Genomic DNA, 27,115 nt, shown 5'->3' on the forward strand with positions numbered 1-27,115 from the left:
CAGACTGTGGGAGGAAACCGGAGCACCCGGAGGAAACTCACCAGACATGGGAGCATATGGATAGAAGAGGTTTTCCTCAAACTAGTTAAGTCTTGGAGAGAGGGTTCAGGAGAGCCTTGCCATTGTGAGGGGGCAAGGGGGAGGGGGGGTTGCTGAGGGGAATGGATCTGGCATGGGCCTGGAGGTCTTGGCCAGACCTCACAAGGAGAGGTAGAAATTGAAGCAACTTGACTTCCTGGGCCTTTTGGTTTGCTGCCAGTCCTCTTTGTACCTTGTTGGCCTGGTCAGAAAATCACCAGTTAGGTTAGAGTCATAGAGGTTTACAGCATGGAAACAGGCCCTTCGACCCAACTTGTCCATGCCACCCAGGTTTTACCACTAAGCTGTTCCCAATTGCCCTGTTTGGCCCATATCCCTCTATACCCATCTTATCCATGTAACTGTCTAAATGCTTTTTAAAAGACAAAATTGTACCCGCCTCTACTACTACCTCTGGAAGCTCATTCCAGACACTCACCACACTCTGTGTGAAAAAATTGCCCCTCTGGACACTTTTGTATCTCTCCCCTCTCACCTTAAACCTAAGCCCTCTAGTTTTAGACACTCCTACTGTTGGGAAAAGATGTTGACTATCTAACTGATCTATGCCCCTCATTATTATATAGATCTCCATAAGATCAACCCGAAGTCTCCCACGCTGCACGGAAAAAAGTCCCAGTCCATCTAGCCTCTCCTTTTAACTCAAACCATCAAGTCCCGATAGCATCTTAGTAAATCTTTCCTGCACTCTTTCTAGTTTAACAATATCCTTTCTGTAATAGGGTGACCCAAACTGTGCATGGTATTCCAAGTGTGGCCTTACCAATGTCCTGTACAACTTCATCAAGATGTCCCAACTCCTGTATTCAATGTTCTGACCAATGAAACGAAGCACGCCGAATGCCTTCTTCACCACCCTGTCCACCTGTGACTCCAGTTTCAAAGAGCTATGAACCTGTGCCTCTTGATCTCTTTGTTCTATAACTCCTCCCAACGCCCTTCCATTAACTGAATAAGTCCTGCCTTGGTTCGAACTACCAAAATGCATCACCTTGCATTTATCTAAATTAAACTCCAGCAGCCCACTGGCCCAATTGATCAAGATCCCATTGCATCCTAGATGCTACATAAGATAAAGGTGCACAGTGTTACGGGTAATGTATGAACATGGATAGAGGATTGGTTAACTAACAGAAAGCAAAGAGTGGGGATAAATGGGTGTTTTTCTGGTTGGCGATCAGTGACTAGTGGTGTGCCTCAGGGATCAGTGTTGCGGCCGCAATTGTTTACGATTTACGTAGATGATTTGGAGTTGGGGACCAAGTGTAGTGTGTCGAAATTCGCAGATGACACTAAGATGGGTGGTAGAGCAAAGTGTGCAGAGGACGCTGAAAGTCTGCAAAGGAATAAAGATAATATAAGTGAGTGGGCGAGGGTCTGGCAGATGGAGTACAATGTTGGTAAATGTGAGGTCATCCGTTTTGGTAGGAATAACAGCAAAATGGACTATTATTTAAATGGTAAAAAATTGCAGTATGCTGCTGTGCAGAGGGACCTGGGTGTCCTTGTGCAGGAACCTCAAGGAGTTGGTTTGTAGGTGCAGCAGGTAATTAAGAAGGCAAATGGAATTTTGTTCTTCATTGCTCGAGGGATGGAGTTTAAAAACAGCGAGGTTATGTTGCAGCTGTATAAGGTGCTGGTGAGGCCACACCTGGAGTATTGTGTACAGTTTTGGTCTCCTTACTTGAGAAAGGATATACTGGCACTGGAGGGGCTGCAGAGGAGATTCACTAGGTTGATTCTGGAGTTGAGAGGGTTGGCTTATGAGGAGAGACTGAGTAGACTGGGGCTATACTCATTGGTATTCAGAAGAATGAGGGGAGATCTTATGGAAACATATAAGATTATGAAGGGAATAGATAAGATAGAAGCAGGGAAGTTGTTTCCACTGGTGGGTGAAACTAGCACTAGGGGACATAGCCTCAAAATAAGGGGAAGCAGATTTAGGACTGAGTCGAGGAGGAACGTCTTCACACGGGCGGCATGGTAGCACAGTGGTTAGCACTGCTGCTTCACAGCTCCAGGGACCTGGGCTCGATTCCCGGCTTGGGTCACTGACTGTGCGGAGTTTGCACATTCTCCCCGTGTCTGCGTGGGTTTCCTCCGGGTGCTCCGGTTTCCTCCCACAGTCCAAAGATGTGCGGGTTAGGTTGATTGGCCAAGCTAAATTGCCCTTTAGTGTCCCGGGATACGTAGATTAGAGGGATTAGCGGGTAAATATGTAGGGATATGGGGATAGGGCCTGGGTGGGATTGTTGTCGGTGCAGACTCGATGGGCCGAATGGCCTCTTTCTGCACTGTAGGGGTTCTATGGTTCTATGGTTCACACAAAGGGTTGTGAATCTGTGGAATTCCCTGCCAGTGAAGCAGTTGAGGCAACCTCATTGAATGTTTATAAGGCAAGGATAGAAAAATTTTTGAACTGTAAAGGAATTAAGGGTTATGGTGAGCGGGCGGGTAAGTGGAGCTGAGTCCACAAAAAGATCAGCCATGATCTTATTGAATGGTGGAGCAGGCTCGAAGGGCCAGATGGCCTAATCCTGCTCCTAGTTCTTATGTTCTTATAACCTTTTTCACTGTCCACTATGCCACCAATCTTGGTGTTATTTGCAAACTTACGAACCATGTCCCCTATATTCTCATCCAAATCATTAATATAAATGACAAATAACAGTGGACCCAGCACCGATCCCTGAGGCACATTGCTGGTCACAGGCCTCCAGTTTGAAAAACAACCCTCTATAACCATCTTCTGTCATCAAGCCAATTTTGTATCCAAGTGGTTACCTCACCCTGGATCCTGTGAGATTTAACCTTATGCAACAATCTACCATGCGGTCCCCTTTTAAAGGCATAGCTAAAGTCCATGTAGACAACGTCGACTGCACTGCCCTCATCTACCTTCTTGGTTACTCCTTCAAAAAACTCAATCAAATTTGTGAGGTATGATCTTCCACTCACAAAGCCATGCTGACTGTCCCTAATCAGTCCTTGCCTTTCTAAACGCCTGTAGATCCTGTCTCTCAAAATAACTTCTAATAACTTACCCACTACAGACATTAGGCTCATCGACCTGCCATTCTCTGGCTTTTCCATGCAGCCCTTCTTAAACAAATGCACAACATTTGCCACCCTCCAATCTTCAGGAACCTCACCTGTGGCTGTCGATGATTCAAATATCTCTGCTAGGGGATCTGCAATTTCCTCCCTAGCCTCCCACGACGTCCTGGGATACACTTCATTAGGTCCTGGGGATTTATCTATCTTGATGTGCTTTAAAGCTCCCAACACCACCTCCTCTGCAATATGTACACTCCTCAAGACATCACTATTTATTTCCCAAGTTCCCTAACATCCATGCTTTTCTCAACAGTAAATACTGATGAGAAATATTCATTTCGGATCTCACCCATTTCTTGTGGATCCGCACATAGATTACCTTGTTGATCCTTAAGAGGTCCTATTCTTTCCCTAGTTACTCTTTTGCCCTTTATATATTAATAGAAGCTCTTTGGATTTTCTTTTGCCTTATCTGCCATCGTAATCTCGTGTCCCCTCTTTTCCCTCTCTTAACTCTACTCTGACATCCTCTACACTCTTCAAGGGATCCATTTAATCCCAGCTGCCTATGCATGTCATATGTCTACACCTTCTTCTTGACCAGGGCTCAATATCCTGAGTCATCCAAGGTTCGCTACTTCTACCAGCCTTGCCCTTCACTCTAAAAGTAATGTGGCTAACTCTGAACCCTGGTTAACACAATTTTGAAAGCCTCCCACTGACCAGATAGCATGCCAACAGTCTCCCCCAATCACCTTTTGAAAGTTCCAGTCTGATATCCTCAAAATTGGCCTTGCCCCAGTTTGGAATTTTAACTTTTGGGCCAGATCTATCATTCTCCATAGCTATCTTAAAACTAATGGAATTATGGTCACTGGTCCTAAAGTGATCCCTCACTAACACTTCTGTCACCTGCTCTTCCTTATTTCCCAAGAGGAGGTCAGGTTTTGCCCCCTCTCTAGTTGGGTCATTCACATACTGAATGAGAAATACCTCCTGAATACACTCAATAAATTTCTTTCCATCCAAGCCTATAATACTATGGCTGTCCCAATCAATGTTGAGAAAGTCCCCTACTATTACCACCCTATTTTTCTTGGAGCTGTCTGTAATCTCCTTACATATTTGTTCCTCAATAACTATTTAGGGGCTTATAGTACAATCCTATCAAAGTAATCTCTCCCTTCTTATTTCTCAGTTCTACCCATATAGACTTAGTGGGTGAACCCTCAGAAATATCCCCTCTCATTTATGCTGTGATGTTCTCCTTAAACAAAAACGCAACTCCTTCCCTCCTCCTGTTCTATCTTTCCTATAGCATCTGTACCCTGGAGTATTAAGCTGCCAGTCCTGTCCCTCCCTTAGCCATGTTATAGTAATAGCTATAATATCCCAGTCCCATGTACCCATCCATGCCCTGAGTTCATCTGCCTTGACCATCAGGCCTCTTGCATTGAAATGAATGCAGTTAAATCTAGACTTCCCTTGCTCTCTGCCCTGCTGTTGCTTGACCTGTCTAATACCAGGATTACTGAAACTGCCTTTACTATTTAATATGCTCTAATTAACTTGTGTGCTGTCCTCAACCTTCTCTTCTATCTCTCTACTGCTTTGGGTCCCACCCCCCTGCCCATCTAGTTTAAACCCTCCCGAGTGGCACTAGCAAATCTTCCTGCCAGGATGTTAATCCCACTCCAGTTCAGGTGTAACCCGTCCCGCTTGAACAAGTCACTCCTTCCCCAGAAGAGATCCCAATGATCCACAAATCTAAATCCCTGCCCCCTGCACCAGTTCTCGAGCCACACATTCATCTGCCTAATCTTCCTATTTCTACTTTCGCTAGCACGTGGCATCAGCAGTAGTCCAGAAATTACTACCCTTGAGGTCCTGCACTTTAGCCTAACTCTCTATTTTCACACTTCAGGACCTCATCCTTTTTCCTTGTTGGCACCAATGTGTACGATGACTTCTGGGTGCTCACCCTTCTCCTTAAGAATGTCCTTTAACCACTCAGAGATATCTTTGACCCTGGCACCAAAGAAGCAACACACCATCCTGGAGTCTCAATCGTGGCCAGGGAAACACTTGTCTGTACTTTTAACTAGCGAGTCCCCTATTACTACTGCTCGCTTGTTCATCGCCCGACCCTGTTAATGGTTAATGGCAGAATTGGAAGCCATCTTGCCTTTAAAGAAGGACCCCGCTGATCTCAGGTGCACTTCTTGTCTGTTTGGAAGAGCAGGTTAAAATTGGAAGCTGCGGGAAGACAGCATGACCTCGGTGGGTAGGTCCTGTGGACAAATGTAACATTATACCCAGCTCCTCCCTGCCCCGGGTTAACACTGCTCTCCTCAAATTACTGCAGCAATGTTGGTTTTGTGTCAGATTTTACGGCTTTACGGAGTAATATATTATGACCCACTAAGTTGCTATTAAAAGAACCAAAAAAATAAGACAATGATGTGCGAATGACTAATCTGATGCCAAATATTCCTGGACTAGTGTATAAGTTACTACACTATGAAACTCGGGTGCAGTTAAGGTCATCATTTTAACCAATCAACAGAGTCTCTGAAGATTAAATTAGGGATAAAATGCCACAAATTCAGATCACATAACTAGCAGTGACGGAATTAACATTACTATGAATACCAAATGTTGTCGAGTATTGTGGTCTGCAGTTGTACATCTCAGTCATGTCAATGCTGCTTCTATATTAATTGAATGACTTCAGTTTTTGCTTCCTTTACTGCAAGTACATGGAAAGAGAGTGTTACAATTTTGGATTTTTATAGAATCGTTTCTCGCAACCCTTTCACAGTAGTGAAGGAAATTGAAAAGGTAATTAGGATAATTTTTCACTCCTGCGGCGTAGGGCTAGAAATTGGATAGTCCTATTTTTTTGGTTTGGATCACAATTTGCAAACTTGCTGTGCCCGTTTAGGTCAAAGTGGGCAACAAGCAAACTCCATGTACCCAGCTCCTCGCTCGCTGGTGCACCTCCAGCGTTGCGCTCTGCCTCAGAATGCTGACAACGGGCTCTGGACAAGGAAGAGATGCGAGCAAAGTTGCTTTCAGACCACATGGTATAGCGATCCTGCTCTTCTTAAAGGCAGGCTGCATTTCAAATGTGCACAGAAAGGTTGCTGCAATGCAAATTCTTGCAAAGTGAACACTAGAACTGACAGATGGATCCATAGTGATGGATGGGCTGTTACGTTAGTATTGAGTGAAACGTTAGTGTTGCAGATGGGTCATTGAAAAGTTGCTGTGAACCCTCAAGGACCAGTTTCCACAGAGAGGGTGAGAAGGCAGCCAGAAAAGTTAACTCCCGCCATCAGAACCTGAGAACCTGGCAGCAATGTCGGAAGAAGCCTGATGACCACATGCCAATCTTCACATGACATCTCATATCCACCACCCCACCAGCCTCTCACTCTGCTCAATTCGCCACACTCACATCACTCACACAGCGGCACACCCTGGCATTCAGGAATCATGCCTAATATCCCAATACTTCACCTCACCCTCACACGCCCATGAATTCAGCAGGTCTTATGCCCACCTCTCAGTGCCTCCCAACACCTCCAGCTATTCAGCTGAGGCAGGCACATCATCCAAACACGGTTCGACACCACTACTGACATCCTGCCCTCTGTCTTACAGGACAAGGTGGCTCACAATGGAAGGGAGCAGAGCAGAATTGGTGGAAGACAAGGGCACCTGCGACTCTTGAGCTGCACAAATGTGTAATGTGTTGGCTGCGACAGAACCCATGGTTCAATGTCAGTGAAAGCATTGTGGTGGACAGTAGCTCCCTGCCTTACCGCAACTCTCAGCACAACCTCATTTTGCTATTTGGCATCATGTCCAAGTTGCTGATACTGTGACTATGGACCTCTGACTTCCCAGCTCGCTCCACTTCCCTCATACCAAACTCCCCCTTCTGAGTTGCAATTTCAGATACCAGTTTCTGCTGCCTATCCAGCCACAGCTGTCCTCATAGGTAACGAGAGAGCAGCTACACAGCACAGATGAAGAGATCCCCTCACTTGATCTGACGCTTGCAGCCACCAGGTCAGATATTGGTACTGAAAGTGCTTTGGAGTACCTGCATTGGCCAGGTGAGCACGGTGGCACAGTGGTTAGCACTGCTGCCTCACAGCTCCAGGGACCCGTGTTCGATTCCCAGCTTGGGTCACTCTCTGTGCGGAGTCTGCACATTCTCCCCGTGTCTGCATGGGTTTCCTCCGGGTGCTCCGGTTTCCTCCCACAGTCCGAAAGACGTGCTGGTTAGGTGCATTGGTCATGCTAAATTCTCCCTCAGTGTACCCGAACAGGCGCCGGAGTGTGGCGGCTAGGGGATTTTCATAGTAACTTCATTGCAGTGTTAATGTAAGTCTACTTGTGGCTACTAAATAAACTTTAAACTTTAATGATGGTTAAAATCTGGCTCACTAGTGGATCAGTTCTGCTGTAAAGGGCTACAATGAGGATGTCGCTAGGGTAGCATAGAGGAGAGCACTGAATGGTCTGAGTTGTCTAGTACATTGGCTGACCTGCTGTCACTGTCAAGGAGCACGAGAATCCCGCCGCAAGTAAGTGGAGGGTATCACACAGATCTTGCCTTCTCCACTGTGTCTACTCCAGCTCCAAGCCATGCTGCAGATTCAGAGGCACAGCCGCCCTCCTCGGCCTCCCAATATCTGGTGCAGTCTTTAAGTGCTTAAGTCACCTACTCCTCTGACTCCTTGTGAAGATGAGGCATCACTCTCTGGCAAATTCAGGAACTCAGCAATACACTTTCAAAACACTTTGACTACTTGTAGACACTTTGCAACGAAAAAGGTTAGAAGAAATTATGTTACCAGCAATGCGGCTCAGTGGGAAGCTCTAATGAGTTCAAGTCTCACTCCAAGAATAGGTGGCCACAGAAGGTGTATTCATAACACAGCCAAACATGTTGATTATCAATCTGCAAATCCTTCCAACACACCTATCGCAGGTAGGAAAAGAAAGAGAGTTTCATGGTCAGTCAGCTGAAGCAAAATTGTTTCTCTCAGAAGGTCGTGAGTCTTTGGAACTTCCTTCTTGAAAAGGTGGTGGAAGCAGGGGACCTGAATATTTTTAAGGCAGAAGTGGATAGATTCTTGGAAAGCAAGGGGGGACGATTGGAAGTAGCAGGATGCAGATTTAAATTAATATCAGAGCAGTCACGATCTTATTAAATGGTGAAACAGGCTCGAGGGGCCAAATGGCCTACTCCTGCTCCTTGTTTGTGTGTTCGATGTGAAGTGGCACTCCTCAAACTTCAGACCACCAGCAACCTCTTTCCAGGCAAAACAAGCAATGAACAGCTGTAACCGTGTGCTTTGTCTGCTTCATATCTCTGGAAGAGTGATGAAGAATCAGGATACTTGATCCTTTAATTAACACCATTGCGAAGTTCTTGCAGCTTCAGGCTTGAATTTCTCCTGGAGCACACAATGCAGATGCTGGACATGCTTTGGCCAAATTTGGTATCCTGGGTTCACGTTAGCTGTGTTCGGCTGCGTGATGTGAGGAACCCCCCTCGCCACCCCCCACCAGCTGACACTGGTCATCTGTTATGCAGTTAAAAGACACTCTACACTATTGAATTTTGCACTCAGTACCTTAAGATTCATACTGAGGCAGTCGACAGCAACGCACAAAAAAGACATGTTCACGCACAGTGGCTAGTGAAGACGTGGAAGGAACATTCTTCAGAAGGCCATTGATGCAGAATCAGTTGAGGCGCTTTACAGGAAGAGGGATACCTGGGACGGAAGAGTCAGGGAGAGAGGACAGCAAATTGGATTCAAAGGATCAAGGAGCTGCCATGGAGTGGAGGACCGACTCCTGTTTTGGCATTTCTCGTTCCCACAAGTGGATTTGGTCTTGCTTGATCCGAAAGCTGTTATTTTTTTTCTGTAATCAGCACTTTCGCAGCTGCACACCCAGATGGTTAATTGCCCATTCTGTGTTTTGACAAATTCGTTTTTATTTAAATAGATAGAAAATTGCAGAAGGCGGGGGTGGGGATGGGGGGGACCATAATTTCTCAGTGTGGATTTCTAACGGGTGAGGCTCTACATTGGGAGCACACTCTTAGATCATCAGCCCTCTAGACTCATCACGGTGCTTTCTTTAGAAATGGCAGTCACTGCACTTGGCAAGACAGATTATGAACTAATACATTTACAGATTAAATGCATGTCACACAAACGTTTAGCAAATATTCAACAATGATATTCCCAGAACTGCAGCATCTTTCTGTTCCTTTCCAATCAGTCCTTTTCGAGTCCAGTTTCGAGCAAGCTTAACAATGTTTATATTCAGTTGTCAATGAGTATGTTGATTCAGTAAATGCAAATGCAACAACGGGAGGCAATGGACGAGTGATATTATCACTAGATTTCTAATCCAGAAACTCAGCTCATGTTCTGGGGACCCAGGTTTGAATCCCCCCACAGCAGGTGATGGAATTTGAATTCAATGCAAAATATCTGGAATTAAGAATCTACTGATGACCATGAAACCATTGTTGATTGTCGGAAAAACCCATCTGGTTCCCTAATGTCCTTCAGGGAAGGAAATCTGCTGTCCTTACCTGGTCTGGCCTACATGTGACACCAGAACCACAGCAATGTGGTTGACTCTCAACTGCCCTCCAAAGGCAACTAGGGATGGGCAATAAATACTGGCCAGCCAGCGACACTCATGTCCCATGAATGAATTAACAAAATCATAGAATCCCTACAGTGCAGAAGGAGACTATTTGGCCTATCGAGCTTCCACCCAGGCCTTATCCCCTTAACCCTACCTACTTACCCTGTTAATTCCCCTGACACAAAATGGGGCAATTTAGCATGGCCAATCAACCTGACCTGTACGTCTTTGGACTGTGGGAGGAAACCAGAGCACCCGGAGGAAACCCATGCTGACATGGAGAGAACATGCAAACTCCACACAGACAGCTACCCGAGGCTGGAATTGAACCCAGGTCCCTGGTGCTGTGAGGCAGCATTGCTAACGACTGTGCCACCCGTGCCGCCCCATGATTGAATAAATAATTGCGTAACCATGGAACTTAATCAAATTCACACATTTTCCAGCAAAAACCATTTTCCTGTTTGAGTTCCCCTCATTCTTGTTATATACGTCCAGACAAATGATTTAATCAATTAGATGTATCAAGAGATTAACAACCATCCGTTAAGAGCTCTTTTAACATTCAGCAAATCTAGCTATTGTTACGATCCCAGACGATGTTATTGCTGGACAAATCGGATCCTGGGATGAAACCCGGCTTGGTAGACCCTAACTTCTATATTTTAAAAAACATGTGGATGTGGAGAATCACAGGACTGTCGATGAACTCTTTACAAAAAAATAAACAAGAAAAGATGAACTATAATACAGTGCTCCTCCCCCCCCCCCGCCCGCCCAGCTATACCTTTACAGATATATACAGATTTATAAGGATAACACAAGTTCCAAAATTTATTTTGCACTCTGATGTTCTCAGTATGTGCACTGTCCATGTAAATCCACAGGCAGAGCGTGGTCAGATGCACCACATTCTGAAACTAAGCGACAGATACCACCCAATACAACTTTTGTGGATTTCTCATCAATGCCCCCAGATGCTTATCACACTGTGAGCCAACTCGTCTCACTGGAACTTTATTTTCCACATGAGTGTTTTCAATCCCTGCTCTCAAAGAATACACATTTTTCTAAACAATACTTCCTCCTGGATGCCTTCACCAAGGATCCACCTCCAGGATTTCAACCTTTCCTCGATCCTGGATCACCATATGTATTCAAGCTTCCACACAATTCCTCATGTACCGAGTCACACCAACAGAACATCATTGCCTCACAGGCTTCTGTAAGGTGTCACCAACATTTTGATCACTTCTGATTTTACCTAGCTGACTTTAAATCTGGTTCCTGCAGCTGTCTTTTTAACTCAGAGCCCTTTCTCTGCTTTTTACTTCAATTCTCCTGAACAGGACCTCCTTCAGCTTCTTGTTCTTTGTTCCTTTGACCTAATTGTCTTCCTGAGACATTGTTTTGTCCTGACTTCCTGGTTTCTGGAACTTTCTTTTGTTCTTTTTGGAAATCTGCTCTCCTGGCACTAACTTACAACTAACTGTCCTAGGGTTCTCCATGGTTGCTAAGCAACAGCCTAGTTTTTTTTCTTTAAACCGGGTTTGCTTTCACAGCATAAACTCTCATTACAATTAAGCCCTTTGGGCCAAACTGAAGTTATTAACTCGTTCCAATACAGATATACAAAATTAAACTTACTTAAAGCTGTACCTTATTTCTAATATCCACAAATATAAAGGTGAGTTATTTATAACTACCTGTTTCCTGGCATGATTTACAACTATTAGATATATAAATCAAAAATCTTACTCAAAGTACCGAACCAACAATCAGAAAAGAAATTGCAGTACAATTTAAAATCCAGTCTTTTATCTATTTATTTCAGTTGATAGTTAAGAAAAGCATTTTGACTTAACAATTGGATTGTCCAGTATAGCTAACATTGCATGTGCTGAATGACACTGTCAGCAGGTCCACTCACTGGTTTCAGTAAGTTATTACTGGTGAACTGTGGCTGCCCTTCTTGGGCCAGTGGCAGCCTGCTCATTCTGCAGTGGGGAGAGACTGACTAGGAGAATTGCCAATCACCTCACATGAGCCTAGAAGAGTGGAAACTGTTTTACTGTAGCGCCAAGTACAAGGGCTTCTACTCCTCATGACTCCACATCGAGGCAAGTTTAAAAATAACTTAAGATGTTACCCTTGAATCACTGGGCCAGAATTCTACTGCCCTGCCCTCCACGGGATTTAGAAAAATGTGCATTCCTTGAGAGCAGGGATTGAAAACCCTTGTGTGGAAAATAAAGTTCCAGTGAGACCAGTTGGTTCACAGTGTGATAAGCATCTGGGGACATTGATGAGATGAGTAATAACTCGGGGCGGCACGGTAGCACAGTGGTTAGCACTGCTGCTTCACAGCTCCAGGGTCCTGGGTTCGATTCCCGGCTCGGGTCACTGTCTGTGTGGAGTTTGCACATTCTCCTCGTGTCTGCGTGGGTTTCCTCTGGGTGCTCCAGTTTCCTCCCACAGTCCAAAGATGTGCGGGTTAGGTTGATTGGCCAGGTTAAAAATTGCCCCTTAGAGTCCTGAGATGCGTAGGTTAGTGGGATTGGCGGGTAAAATATGTAGGGGTAGGGCCTGGGTGGGATTGTGGTCGGTGCAGACTCGATGGGCCGAATGGCCTCCTTCTGCACTGTAGGGTTTCTATGATTTCTATGATTTCTATGATAACTTAATGAGACGAGTGGACCTGCCGGCAGTGTCATGAGGGGCGGACAATGGAAATGTCCATTGACCTTGGGCGGGAATTTCTGGTCTCGGGTCAAGTGAGGCCATAAGATCCCAACCCATAGAATCCCTACAGTGCAGAAAGAGGCAATTCGGCCCATTGAGCCTGCACTGACAACAATCCCGCCCAGGTCCTATCCCGTAACCCCATGTATTTACCCTGCTAATCTCCCTGACATCAAGGCACAGTTTACCATGGTTTATCAACCTAACCTGCACTTCTTTGGACTGCAAGAGGAAACCGGAGCACTCGGAGGAAACCCATGGAGGCACAGGCAGAACATGTAAACTCCACACAGATTGTTACCCAAGGCCGGAATTGAACCCGAGTCCCTGTGAAGCAGCAGTGTTAACCACTATGCCACCGTGCTGCCTGGGTGGCAGTGCTTTGACTGCTATGTGCACATGAACCTGATGATGTAACTGAAGGCTGCATCTAACAATGCGAAGGAGTTTCAACATATACAGAGTAACTATTTTCTAATGGTGTCCTCCAGTAACCTCGGGGGGTATTTCCATAATAATCACCTGTTTAAAGTAACCTTCCATTGTCTACTGGAGAAATTGCCAGAGTAATAAGTTGATGGGATTCTCTATGGATCACTGTAATCAGTCAATCTCCATAGCATTCAGGTCTACCCAGTGATTGTATTCCATTAGGAAACTCTGCTGGATATTATGAAATTGGATTATCACATTCCACAAAGGAACTACTTTGGAAGGTGTGTATTCTTAATAAGATCTATCTAATATTTTTTTGGGAACAGAAAGATGTAATTTATTTTATTCATGGGATCTGGGCGTCGTTGACTGGGCCAGAATTTTATTGTCCATCCCTAACTGCCCTTGAACTGAGTGACTCACAGGGCCATTTCGGAGGGCATTTCAGAGTCAACCATATTGCTGTGGATCTGGAGTCAAACTGTAGGCTAGACCAGGTAAGGATGGCATGAGTGAACCAGATGGGTTTTTACAACAATAGCCATTCTTAGACCTTTAATACCAGATTTGACTAGATTCAGATGTGGTGGGGTTACCACTAGTCTCTGGATTACTAGTTCCATGACAATGCAGCTATGCCACAACCTTCCCCCATAAATATAGTGGGTTTGCACTGTAAATGCTTTTCTCTGAAGTAACATTGCCGTTTAAGTAAAATGTTAGCATGTTTAAGCTATTCGGATATAATGAGTTATCCCATGCATCATTACTGTTTGTATTTAACACAGACTGAACACATTCCTCCTTACGATGTGGTGCCATCCATGAGGCCCGTTGTGTTGGTGGGCCCATCATTGAAAGGTTATGAGGTAAGGGATACCGATCGCTCGATCGCTGAAACTAAACAGGTGCAGTTGATAACTTTAGCAGCCGAAGCTCTTTCAATTCCCAAAAACCTGTGAGCCATTCATTGCAAGTTTTTTTTTTGCTTGATCTCCTGGCATTCAGCTCTGCCGAGTAGGGGTGGGACTGAACGTGGTAATCATTTTGAACTGGGTGGTTCACATCGACTCACAAATGTTTTTGTTTTCAGCCAATTCAAAGGTGTGGTTTTCAGGTGGTTCAGAAAAAACACCTCCGATGGAATCTTCCGGGCTCAGTAGCAGGAAGCTTGGTGGGCAGGAGAGCTTAAATAGGCCTGGGGACAAAAATCAGCTTCCTGATGGGCGGGGTGAATTTTAGCAATTATGTTCTCGGGATTTTAAAGGAGGGTTAAAGGCAGGTCGAGCTTGCCGACCGGGAAGCTCTTTTGCCAATGTTAGCATCTCATGCATGCTAATTAAAAGGCCACCTTACTGGAATTAAGTTGCGCTTCCGAATTACGTTCCCCGCCAGCAAGAAATTAGAATATTCACATACATGAGTGCACATAAGTGGTGTGCACCTGACAAGGTAAACTTCCTCCATGACTAATGGTGAATTGCCGCTGCATTCTGCTCTTTGGGCTGCATCTGTAAATGCCAGCCTCTGCTTGAGACTGGGTTGTGGCAGTACAAATTGTGTGGAGAGTGACCAAGGAAGGGAGGAAGGGTTAACGGGGAAGGGCGGAGCAGTGGCTGAGCAACGTTGGAAGGGGTAGTGCAAGCTGTCTGGGTGACCTTTAAATGTGGCATCCTGAACTTCGACCCCAAGAGGTAACGGCATGAATCGGCGAACTGCTCACGGATGCATGTGTAATTAACTAAACAGTGTAAGATTACAGGTGGCCCACACCTCCCCTTCAGTGGAAATCCACTCTCACTTCCGCGTCCGTCACCAAACTCAGACTACAGAATCATAGTCCATATTATAACCCGGGTAATGATGTCAGTGATAGTGAAATTGTTGGAGAAGATTCTTAGGGATAGGATCTATCCACATTTGGAACTGAATGGTCTTATTAGCAACAGACAGCATGGTTTTGTACGAGGGAGATCATGCCTCACTAATTTGATTGAGTTTTTGAGATGGTGACAAAAAGGATTGTGAGGGAAGGGCCATGGATGTTGTCCACACGGACTTTGGTAAAACATTTGACAAGGTCCTTCATGGCAGGCTGGTGCATAAGGTTAAATCACATGGGATCAAGTGTGAAACAGCTAGATGGATTCAGAACTGGCTTGGCCAGAGAAGACAGAGGGTAGCGGTGGAAGGGTGTTTCTTTGAATGGAAGTCTGTAACTAGTGGGGTTCACACAGTAAGAAGTTTAACAACACCAGGTTAAAGTCCAACAGGTTTATTTGGTAGCAAATGCCACACAAGCTTTCGGAGCTCTAAGTCCCTTCTTCAGGTGAGTGGGAATTCTGTTCACAAACAGAGCTTATAAAGACACAGACTCAATTTACATGAATAATGGTTGGAATGCGAATACTTACAACTAATCAAGTCTTTAAGAAACAAAACAATGTGAGTGGAGAGAGAGCATCAAGACAGGCTAAAAAGATGTGTATTGTCTCCAGACAAGACAGCCAGTGAAACTCTGCAGGTCCACGCAACTGTGGGAGTTACAAATAGTGTGACATGAACCCAATATCCCGGTTGAGGCCGTCCTCGTGTGTGCGGAACTTGGCTATCAGTTTCTGCTCAGCACTTTTGCTGACCTTATCTACAGAATATCTGGGACCCCAGGCCACACGGCAAATAGTGAACACTTATTCCATTGGCTTTGGTAGGATTTCACTACATTTTCTTATGTCGCCAACTTAATGAAAAAAATCACAGTAGCTTTAGTTTGAGCTACTCAACTCATTCCAATTTATTAGAAGTGAAGTGGTATAAAAGCTGGAATAAAACAACAGATGATATCGCAGTACATCGTTTAACTTTCACAGGGCACTTATCATCAGTTCTCTGAGTTAAAGATTCTTAGACCAAAAGAGAAAATGCTGGAAAATCTCTGCAGGTCTGGCAGCATCTGTGAGGAGAGAAAAGAGCTGACGTTTCGAATTCAGATGACTCTTTGCCAAAGCCCAAAGAAAATTCTAAGAATCTTTATTTTAAAGATTCTTAGAATTGTTTTACCAGAACCTTTTCACCTGTTAAGATATACAAATGGGCATTAAGCAGAATGGAGTTCCAACTTATAGCAGCAAAATGAAGTTACGTGCTTGAATCATGTGTATTGAAGGCATTTTGGCTGCCACCAAGCTAGGACTCCGATCAAGTAGTTTGCTCACATCTCTGAATAAGTCTTCTCTTTGTTGAGCAGGTTTTCTTGAAGGAGAATTCCATTTCTTTTTCATGTGTCATTAGGCAAGCTCTTGATCAAGAATAGATCAAGTTATGATAGAGTGTGAACTGTTGGTTTTTGACTTCAGGATTGATGTTGAAATGGTTTACCAGGATGTTGCCTGGTATGGAGGGTATTGACTATGAGGAGTGATTGTCCTTCCTGGAAAGACGGAGGCTGAAGGGTGACCTGATAGAAGGGAAGGCCCATGGATGTTGTCTACATGGACTTCAGTAAAGCATTTGACAAGGTCCCTCATGGCAGGCTGGTACAAAAGATTAAATCATATGGGAACTAGCTAGATGGATTCAGAACTGGCTTGGCCATAGGAAGAAGTCTAACAACACCAGGTTAAAGTCCAACAGGTTTATTTGGTAGTAAAAGCCACTAGCTTTCGGAACAGGCTGTTCCTTCGTCAGGTGGGTAGGAGTTCCTTCGTCAGGTGGGTGGGAACTCCCACCTAGCTTTCGGAACAGGCTGTTCCTTCATCAGGTGGGAACTCCCACCCACCTGACGAAGGAACAGCCTGTTCTGAAAGCTAGCGGCTTTTGCTACCAAATAAACCTGTTGGACTTTAACCTGGTGTTGTTAGACTTCTTACTGTGTTTACCCCAGTCCAACGCCGGCATCTCCACATCTTGGCCATAGGAGACAGAGGGTAGCGGTGGAAGGATGTTTTTCCACTTGATACTTGATAGGAATTACAGAATAACATATACGTTGCTTTTGAAAGCAGTGAGGTCCAAGTTTTTGGATTCATGGGTCACACAAGTATATAGCGTTGAATATCAGGAACTATGTAGATTGCATAGCTGGACTGAGTGGTTGAACAAGGGAGTGCAAAATGGAGTTTAATCTGGCGGACTGTGAGGTCATGTACCCTAGGCCTAAGAAAGATAAATCAGAGGATTTGGTAAATGATGATTTAATTTCCTGGTCTTTGAGGGATGATTGGTCAGGAACCTGGGAACACCCTGTGGTCATAGGGCCTCACTTGGACATTCCTGCTCAGAAGTAGTAAATGTGAAGTACTCTCCCTAATAGATTTCATCTTTTCAGCCGCAATCTCTTAGCCAAAGCCCAGGAGACAGGAGATTTCAGTCGAGTGAATAAAAGAGGGGGTGATTTACCATGCTCATCCGCTTTAAGTTGCAATCCTAACTAGGTTACAATGTTCTGAGTACAACAGGTCAGATTTGCTTATATTCATCTATATCAGAAGTAGGTCATTCAAATTATATGCTGGATTTTTTCCAAAGAAATGAGACACATGTTCGTCATGAGACAACAGCAGTAGACACCTGTCCATGGTTTAAACTGATATGAACAAGGAATTATATTTGGCCTGATATTAGCCAAAGATTGGGCTACTTCCCAAGCAGCCCCAAGGATTAAAATCATATAAATTATATATTATGCCTCTAGCATAGCAATTAAGCACAGTGATTGATTGGTCATTATTTGCCATGGCAGGAGAACAATGAACAAGAAAAATGGAAGAGGAATACTTTGTTCCTCTGTACACATAATAAAGCCAGTAAAAGACATTTGTGGCCTATCTCTTCCTCAATTTTGGCCTCAGATACTTTGCTGTCCTTGTCTTTTGGCCTCCATTCAATGCTGAACTGAATAAGTATTACTGGAGACTGGATTAACTGAAGATTTTCCACTCCAGTGCTCCCAGCCCTTGCCAGAAAGCTCATGTTGAGATATTTCACTCCACCAGCCCGTGATTTCCTGTCAGTGAATGGATTTACGGTGTGCAGTCTCCTAATATGTATTAATTACCATGCAGGCAGCACCAAAATAGATATTCTCCACCTTGCTGCTTTGGCCTTTCTGTGAAAAAGAGTCATTGGGGTGGCACGGTGGCACAGTGGTTAGCACTGCTGCCTCACTCAGCCAGGGACCCGGGTTCAATTCTAGCCATGGGTCACTGTCTGGACGGAGTCTGCACGTTCTCCCCGTGTCTGCGTGGGTTTCCTCCGGGTGCTCCGGCTTCCTCCCACAGTCTGAAAGATGTGCTGGTTAGGTGCATTGGCCATGCTAAATTCTCCCTCAGTGTACCTGAACAGGTGCCAGAGTGTGGCGACTAGGGTATTTTTCACAGTAACTTCATTGCGGTGTTAATGTAAGCCGACTTGTGACACCAATAAATAAACTTTAAAAAGCTGTACAGATGAGAGCTGCACAGATCAAAGTGAACCAAAGTCCACTGAACATGTATTTGTGTGTAAAGATCCCAATTTGGACTACTTTGGGAAAGTAATCAGATTTACATCTCACTGGTAATTGTAAGTGACAGTTGTAACAGAGCTTATTTATAAATGTGCCTATGGGGCATACTGACCATTTCAGTGTTTCAGTGTCTTATTGACATTTAACACAAATTAGGGTGACTTGACCCTTTGTATTTGTTACAGCTCATTTCAAGTTGAATCTAATATGCTTAATGTCACACAACCAGAATAATTTTATACCTCAGTCTGGCTTAGACTCTGAGGTACAGATTGAAACTTTGGCTGGAAATGGATAAGAACCTCATTTAAGAAATAGGAGCAGGAGTAGGCTGTGTAGCCCCTCGGGTCTCTCCACCGTTCAATTAGATCTGACTGAATGGAGCATGACGGCACGATGGTCAGTACTCATGCCTCACAGCGCCCGGAACCCGGGTTCAATTCCTGCCTTGGATAACTGTGTGGAGTTTGCACTTTCGCCCCGTGTCTGTGTGGGTTTCCTCTGGGTGCTCCGGTTTTCTCCCACAGTCCAAAGATTTGCGGGTTAAGTGATTGGCCATGCTAAGTTGCCCCTTAGTGTCCCAAGATGTGTAGCTTAAAAGAAATAGTGGGGTAAATCTGTGGGGTTAAGGGAAGGGGACGGGGCGTGGACCTGGTTGTTCTGGTTTTCTCCCACCGTCCAAAGATGCGCAGGTTAGATGGATTGGCCATGCTAAATTGCCCCTAACTGTGCCAAGATATAGGTTAGATGGGCTTAGCCATGGGAACTGTGTGGGTAGATGGGGATAGGACCGATGAGAGAGCCTGGGTAAGATACTGCGTCAGAGAGGTGGTGAAGATGGGCCGAACTGGCCTGCTTCTGTACTGCAGGGATTCTACGATTTACCTGAACTTGGGGCGGACGCAGATATACACTGGTCTGCCTGCAGCAGAGATAAAGTCTTGGAGTGGGAGTCAAAGCCAGGAGCATCCTCGATTCCGAGGCAGGAGTGAGCCACAAGACCCCCAAAGGACAATTTATCCATCGGAACTAAAAATCATGCTGTTTATAATTACAGACAGAAATTGCTGAAAATGTTTCACTGATCCAGCTCCCATTTTACACGAATGTTTTTACTGTGATCATTTTCGTAATGCTCTGAGATTGGGGGTGAACAGATTGTTAAGAATTCTCTGTAATTACTTTCATCTTTAGCAATTCTTTCTCTGATCAACACTTGTTTTTCTCTTTCCATCCCTTCCTCTCGTGCAGGTTACTGACATGATGCAGAAGGCTCTCTTTGACTTCCTAAAGCATCGGTTTGATGGAAGGTGAGCAAAATCCTCTTCCACATTCCTCTCCTAACCCTTTGTGACTTGTCCTCTTTTGACCATGTTTGCAGCTTCAACAGGCAGGTTGTGACATCATGTTGGACAATGTCTATAAGAGGATTTTATTGAACTATTTTGCAAAAGCAATTGATATTGCGGAGTTAAATAATTCCAGACAATCGTAAAGCACGTTCCTAAGCATAGGAGTGAGGATATCTTACTGCATCTGTGCAGGGCCTTAGTGAGACCACATCTGGAGTATTATGTGTTGCTTTGTTCTCCTTACCTTATAAAGGATATACTTGCCATTGATTTAATTTGATTTATCATTGTCACATGTATTAGCATACAGTGAAAAGTATTGTTTCTTGTGCTCTATATAGTCAAAGCATACCGTTCATAGAAAAGGAAAGGAGAGAGTGCAGAATGTATTGTCACAGTCATGGCTAACGTGTAGAGAAAGATCAACTTAGTGCGAGGTAGGTCCATTCAAAAGTCTGATGGCAGCAGGGAAGAAGCTGTTCTTGAGTCGGTTGGTACGTGACCTCAGATTTTTGGAGCTTTTTCCCGACAGAAGAATGAGAGAGTATAGCGAAGGTTCACCAGACTGATTCCTGGAAAGCAGGATTGTCATATGAGGAGAGCTTGGGTCGACTGGGCCTGTATTCACTGAAATTTAGAAGAATGAGGGGATCTCATTGAAACATAAAATTCTGACAGGGCTGGACAGACTGGATGCAGGGATGATGTTTCTCTGAGCTTGTGGGGGAAGTGGGGGGGGGGAGGGGCTTGGGGTGGGGGGGGAAATGCAGGGATGTCTAGAATAAGGGGTCGCAGTCCCAGGATACAGGGTTGGCCATTTAAGACTGAGGTGAGGAGGAATTTCTTCACTCAGAGGGCGGTGAACCTGTGGAAAACCCTACTACATAATGCTGTGGAGGCAAACTCACTGAATATAAATAAGAAAGAAATAGATTTCTAGGCGTAAAAGGCATCAAGAGGAATGGGGAGAGTGCGGGAATATAGCGTTGAGATAAAGGATCAGCCATGATCACACTTAAAGTAAAGTTCATTCATCAGTCACATTAACACTGCAATGAAGTTACTGTGAAATTCCCCTAGACGCCACAGTCCGGCACCTGTTCAGGTCAATGTACTTAACCAGCATGCCTTTCAGAACGTGGGAGAAAACCAGAGCAAACTCCACACAGACAGTAACCCAAGCCGGGAATTGAACCCCAGTCCTTGGTGCTGTGAAGCAGCAGTGCTAACCACTGTGCTACCATGCCACTCGTGAATAGCGAAGCAGGCTTGATGGGCCAAATGGCCTACTCCTGCTTCTATTTTCTATGTTTCTAAAAACTGACACTGGGAAGTCAGAAATAAAAATGCATAGCTGATCAGTAGGCACCTAACATTTCAGATAGGGCCCTTTGCCAGACACTGAGTAGAAATGCTGTGTGCTTCAGGCTGTTCTGACTTGCTGCTTATTGTGTCAGAGCACTGACAGGTAAATTAAATACCTGTGACAACAATTGATCACAATTAGCAAAGCCACTTGACTGAACAAATATTGCTTGCTTGCTTTTTGTTACAGGATATCAATTACACGTGTGACAGCTGACATATCCCTGGCCAAGCGTTCGGTCCTAAATAATCCCAGCAAAAGGACAATAATGGAGCGTTCCAACACGCGCTCCAGTATAGGTATGACTCCAATCTGCTCCTCTTCCACGTTCACTGTCATTTCTCTCAATTTCCTTGCAGTTTCAAATTCTCCAGGCAATCACATCATGAAGCAGATTTTTGCATGATGCAACTTTTCAATTTTACTCAATAATATCACTGTTGTTAATCTTTTCAACATTTTGAAAAATGGCTAAAATTTGATATTCATGAGCCACAAATGCTAGGATTCAGAGGTGAAAGCAGGGATGTTAGTGCCTGTAAGAGATTGATTTGATTTGATTTGTATTATTATTGTCACATGTATTGGGATACAGTGAAAAGTATTGTTTCTTGTGCGCTATACAGACAAAGCATATTGTTCATAGAGTACATAGAGAAGGAAAGGAGAAGGTGCAGAATATAGTGTTACAGTCACAACTAGGGTGTAGAGAAAGATCAGCTTAAGAGGTGGTAGATCCATTCAAACGTCTGGTGGCAGCAGAGAAGAAGCTGTTCATGAGTCAATTGGTAAGTGATCTCAGACTTTTGTATCTTTTTCCCGACAGAAGAAGGTGGAAGAGAGTGTTTCCGGGCTGCATGGGATCCTTGATTATGCTGGCTGCTTTTATGAGATGGTGGGAAGTGTGGACAGAATCAATGGATGGGAGGCTGGTTTGTGTGGTAGACTGTGCTACGTTCACAACCCTTTGTAGCTTCTTGCAGTCTTAGTCAGAGCAGGAGCCATACCAAGCTGTGATACATCCAGAGAGAATGCTTTCTATGGTACGTGGGAATATTAGTATCTGCAATGTTAGGAAGGCAAATGCAATGTTAGCATTCATGTTGGGGGGGCTAGAATACAAGAGCAGGGATGTACTTCTGAGGCTGTATAAGGCTCTGGTCAGACCCCATTTGGAATATTGTGAGCAGTTTAGGACCCCACATCTAAGGAAGGATGTGTTGGCCTTGGAAAGGGTCCAGAGGAGGTTCACAAGAATGATCTCTGGAACGAAGAGCTTGTCATATGAGGACTCTGGGTCTGTACTCGTTGGAGTTTAGAAGGATGAGTGGGGATCTTATTGAAACTTACAGGATACTGTGAGGCCTGGATAGAGTGGATGTGGAGAGGATGTTTCCACTAGGAGGAAAGACTAGAAGCAGAGGGCACAACCTCAGGCTAAAGGGACGATCCTTTAAAACAGAGATGAGGAGGAATTTCTTCAGCCAGAAAGTGGTGAATCTATGGAATTCTTCGCCACAGAAGGCTGTGGAGGCCAGGTCATTGAGTGTCTTTTAGGCAGAAATAGATAGGTTCTTGATTATTGAGGGGATCAAGGATTATGGGGAAAAGGCAGGAGAATGGGGATGAGAAAAACATCAGCCATGATTGAATGGTGGAGCAGACTCGATGGGCCGAGTGGCCTAATTCTGGTCCCATGTCTTATGGTCTTATGGTTATGCAAGAGATTGGTTGTTAACATTTTGAGTGGGATAATTCCTCGGGATTTCTGCTTTCAGCCAAAACGTGCAGCCCTCTCGGTTCTGATGATGGGTCATTGACTTGAAGCGTTAACCCCGCTTCTGCCCACAGATATGGCCTGACCCGCTGAGTATTTCCAGCACTTTTTGCTTTTATTTCAGATTTCCAGCATCTGCAGTATTTTGTTTTTATGTTCAGCCTTCATTCATCTGTTTGAGATGTAAACTGTCTTGCTGTTTATTGCCAGCTCCTTCTGCTGCCGCTTCGATATTTGTGAAGATGTACATTGATCATCTGCCCAGGATAGGATCTAAATACACAAAGGGAGCAGCGGGAATTAAGCATTCATCAGAACATAGCACATAGAATAATATTGGAGCTGCCTTTTTCTTCGGGAGAGGGGGGCAAGACTGGGCTAAGGGAGTTAATGGGGAAATATATCAAAGGTAGATGATGGATTGTAGATCTCTGCAGTTATCATAGAATCCCTTCAGTACAGAAGGAGGCCAGTCGGCCCATCGAGCCTGCACCAACCACAATCCCACCCAGGCCCTATCCCCGTAACCCCATGTATTTACCCTACTAATCCGCCTGACCCTAAGGGTCAATTTAGCATGGCCAATCAACCTAACCCGCACATCTTTGAAGTGTGGGAGGAAACTGCAGCACCTGGAGGAAACCCATGCAGACATGGGGGGAATGTGCAAACTCCACACAGACAGTGACCCAAGCCCGGGAATCAAACCCGGGTCCCTGGCGCTGTGGGGCAGCAGTGTTAACCACTGGGCCACCGTGCCACCCACTGTCTATAGTATCTCCGTAATAAAGAACAGCTTTAGACAAAAACACTATCCAATAAAGTATTCCACGTACATAACTCACCATCAAAATATACCTCTGTTTGATTTTTGGCAGACAAATTAGGCAAACTGTTGGGTACAATTGCTTTAATAATTGGATTTTAATTACAAAGCTTTGTTTTTGCCTGGAAGTAAACACCCATCTCCTTTATGGGCAACTATTCCAATCTCTCCACAGCAAATCATGGAGAAGGATTATAGGGAAGGAGATGTTAACATTTTCTTTCAATCTACTTTTGGGATACATTTTTAAATTTGATTTTGACTTATTCTCTTCACTGTGCCAGTCCACCAGGTTTGCATTGCCTCCATCAAGAGCAAAGTTGAGATTTAGAAATGATTCATTTTTATAAACCCTTATAACATAATGCTGTACAGTGTTAAATAATCCTTTTGGTAATACATGGGGAGCTCCAATCATCAATAACTTGGCTGCAATATAGAGCATTGAGTTCTTAGATAGATTCACTTCAGTTAAGTGGCTTTATCTGGCTAACCACTAAAGGAGAACAGTAGTTACAACTGGAATTAGGGATGGGAAATATTTTTGACAAGGCCAGACTGCAATGAACATTAGATATCTCTTTGAATGTCAGAATGCATGACAACACTGAATTTTGTTAATGCACAATTGTGTGACACTTCGGGTGGAATCTTCCCAGTACCAAGAGGTAGCATCTAGGCGGGACTGGGAGGAATTTCAGAATACTACGGATCAGGTAAGTGGCTCGCTGTGTTCCTGCCTCGCAGCGTTCTTCTCCGAGGTGAAGAGGCTACTTGCCTGGCAGCAGCAGCTAGTCAATCTCCAACCCCTCCAATCCACAGCGACTGCTGACGATTTCCCTTCCACAGGGGTAAGCTTTGGCCACTGTTTAAAGGTAATGGTAAATTTGCCATAGTCCCAGTCCTAGAGACCACAGACTGCTCTCCCCTTTGACTGGTGGTGATTTAACCTGAGGATCACCACACCGCAGGGACGAGGTGCAAGGTTGAGAAGGCGGGGCTTTCATAAATATCCCCAGCCGGTACGGGAATTGAACCCACACTTTTTGGGCGTTGCTCTGCATCACTAACCAGCTGTCCAGTCAACTGAGCTAAACCAATCCTGTTCAGTTAATTGATGTTTCATCTGTTCAGAGGGCACCTTGAGGTGAAGGGGTGCCTTTGCATTTTCCCTTTGACAGTGGCACTGCCCAGCTCTGGTTGTGAGGCTGCCATCTTTCCAAGACTGCAGGCCCTCGGCTATGGCCCCCTGATAGGGCCTTCAGCACAGGGATCCAACCATCATCTTTAATTCGACAGCGGGGCTGGCAGTGACCTCTGAATTGACCATCTCTGGGAAGATCTTGTGGGGAGGCTGTCTTTCAGAGAGGGATCAGGATCCAGAAATGGTCCTGACTCATGCTTATTTTCTAAGAACACCAAATTCTGCCCATTGATGTACCACTGTCCTAAAAAGGACATAGGGAGGATGGTTTAGCTATTCCAAACCACCTGAACTGCAGTCCACCAAAATAGGACTGAAGCTCTGGTGTTACCCAAGTGGTAGCATAACACAGGAATGCCCTTGACCATCCATGTAAAACTGGAGGAGACCATTTCTTTGCACCTAATATGGCTGCAGCAGAGGTAATAACCATGGGTCTTGAAGCATTCTGCCAATTGGAGTAGCCAGTAGTAACTGATCTTCTTTTCTATACCTTAAAGCAAACAATTCAAAAGTGGCTGGAATTCTGGCATAACCCCTACGGCATTCCTGTATAATTTAAAAGTGCTGTCTTCAGATAGGAATTCTCCACCTACACTGGCAGGAAATCCCAGAATTTTTTTTTATTCATTAGTAGGACATGGGCATCGCTGGCTGGTCAGCATTTATTGCCCATCCCTAGTTGCCTGAGGACAGGTGAGAATCAACCACATCGCTTGGCTCTGGAGTTACATGTCGGCCAGACCAGGTAAGGATGGGAGATTTCCTTCCTGAAAGGACATTAATAAACCAAATGGGGTTTTCTGACAATCGACAATGGTTTTATGGTCATCATTGGATTCTTAATTTCAGAACATAAGAAATAGGAGCAGGAGTAGGCCATCTAGCCCCTCGAGCCTGCCCCGCCATTCAGTAAGATCATGGCTAATCTGAAGTGGATCAGTTCCACTTACCCGCCTGATCCCTATAACCCCTAATTCCCTTACCGATCAGGAATCCATCTATCCGTGATTTAAACATACTCAACGAGGTAGCCTCCACCACTTCAGTGGGCAGAGAATTCCAGAGATTCACCACCCTCTGAGAGAAGAAGTTCCTCCTCAACTCTGTCCTAAACTGACCCCCCTTTATTTGAGGCTGTGCCCTCTAGTTCTAGTTTCCTTTCTAAGTGGAAAGAATCTCTCCACCTCTACCCTATCGAGCCCCTTCATTATCCTATAGGTCTCTATAAGATCCCCCCTCAGCCTTCTAAATTCCAACGAATACAAACCCAATCTGCTCAGTCTCTCCTCATAATCAACACCCCTCATCTCTGGTATCAACCTGGTGAACCTTCTCTGCACTCCTTCCAAGGCCAGAAATGTTTTCTTGAATTCAAATTCCTACCGTGACAGGATTCAAACCCGGGTCCCCAGATCATTAGCTGAGTTTCTGGATTAATAGTTTAGCGATAATACTCTAGCCTCCCCTGGTGCAATGAAACACACAGGCGACGGTGAACCGACATAACAAGTCTTTTCCCCTGCCTTGCTTCCAGGAAATAGGCCTACTCTAGTCACAAGACAGAGGAAAATTGATCATCAATGGAGGAGGCCATGCACTCACATGACAGACTTGATGCCACTCATGGTCTGGATTGACTCCTCCATTATTTTTTCATAGGAGTGAACAATGGTTCGGAATTCTAACTGATGGCCACGTATTTCTTTCTGCAGCTCCAGCTTCTGCCACTTTGCTGTTGAAAGCTGAGTATTATTGGCTCTTTCCTCAATCCTCTGATGGGAAAATGCCACAGCTGTTACTGCCTCTGTTACCGACTCGTGGGCATCTGTGCCTTGATCACTAGCTGGTGCCACCCATCTGAGACACGTATCCATGCCCTCAATGCAAGTGTATCTGTGTTGGTAAAGGCCAGGATAGACTGATGCTTTCTCAGATGAGCACAGTAAGAAGTCTCACAACATCAGATTAAAGTGCAACAGCTTTATTTGGAAACACAAGCTTTCGGAGCGCTGCTCCTTCATCAAGTGAGTGTTCATCTGATGAAGGAGCAGCGCT

At 44.8% G+C, this 27,115-nt stretch overlaps 1 protein-coding gene across 1 annotated transcript in view; it reads left to right on the forward strand.

The window, feature by feature from the left end:
* cacnb4a (calcium channel, voltage-dependent, beta 4a subunit) overlaps positions 1 to 27,115 on the forward strand; it is a 271,319-nt gene that overhangs the window by 207,540 nt on the left and 36,664 nt on the right. The window contains exons 8-10 of the mRNA XM_078229151.1: positions 13,815 to 13,895; positions 19,784 to 19,842; positions 21,440 to 21,549. Coding sequence (XP_078085277.1) covers positions 13,815 to 13,895; positions 19,784 to 19,842; positions 21,440 to 21,549 — 250 coding nt within the window. The remainder of the gene's footprint in view (positions 1 to 13,814; positions 13,896 to 19,783; positions 19,843 to 21,439; positions 21,550 to 27,115) is intronic.

This window comes from Mustelus asterias, chromosome 14 (genome assembly GCF_964213995.1).
Source record: "Mustelus asterias chromosome 14, sMusAst1.hap1.1, whole genome shotgun sequence".
NCBI lineage: Eukaryota > Metazoa > Chordata > Chondrichthyes > Carcharhiniformes > Triakidae > Mustelus > Mustelus asterias.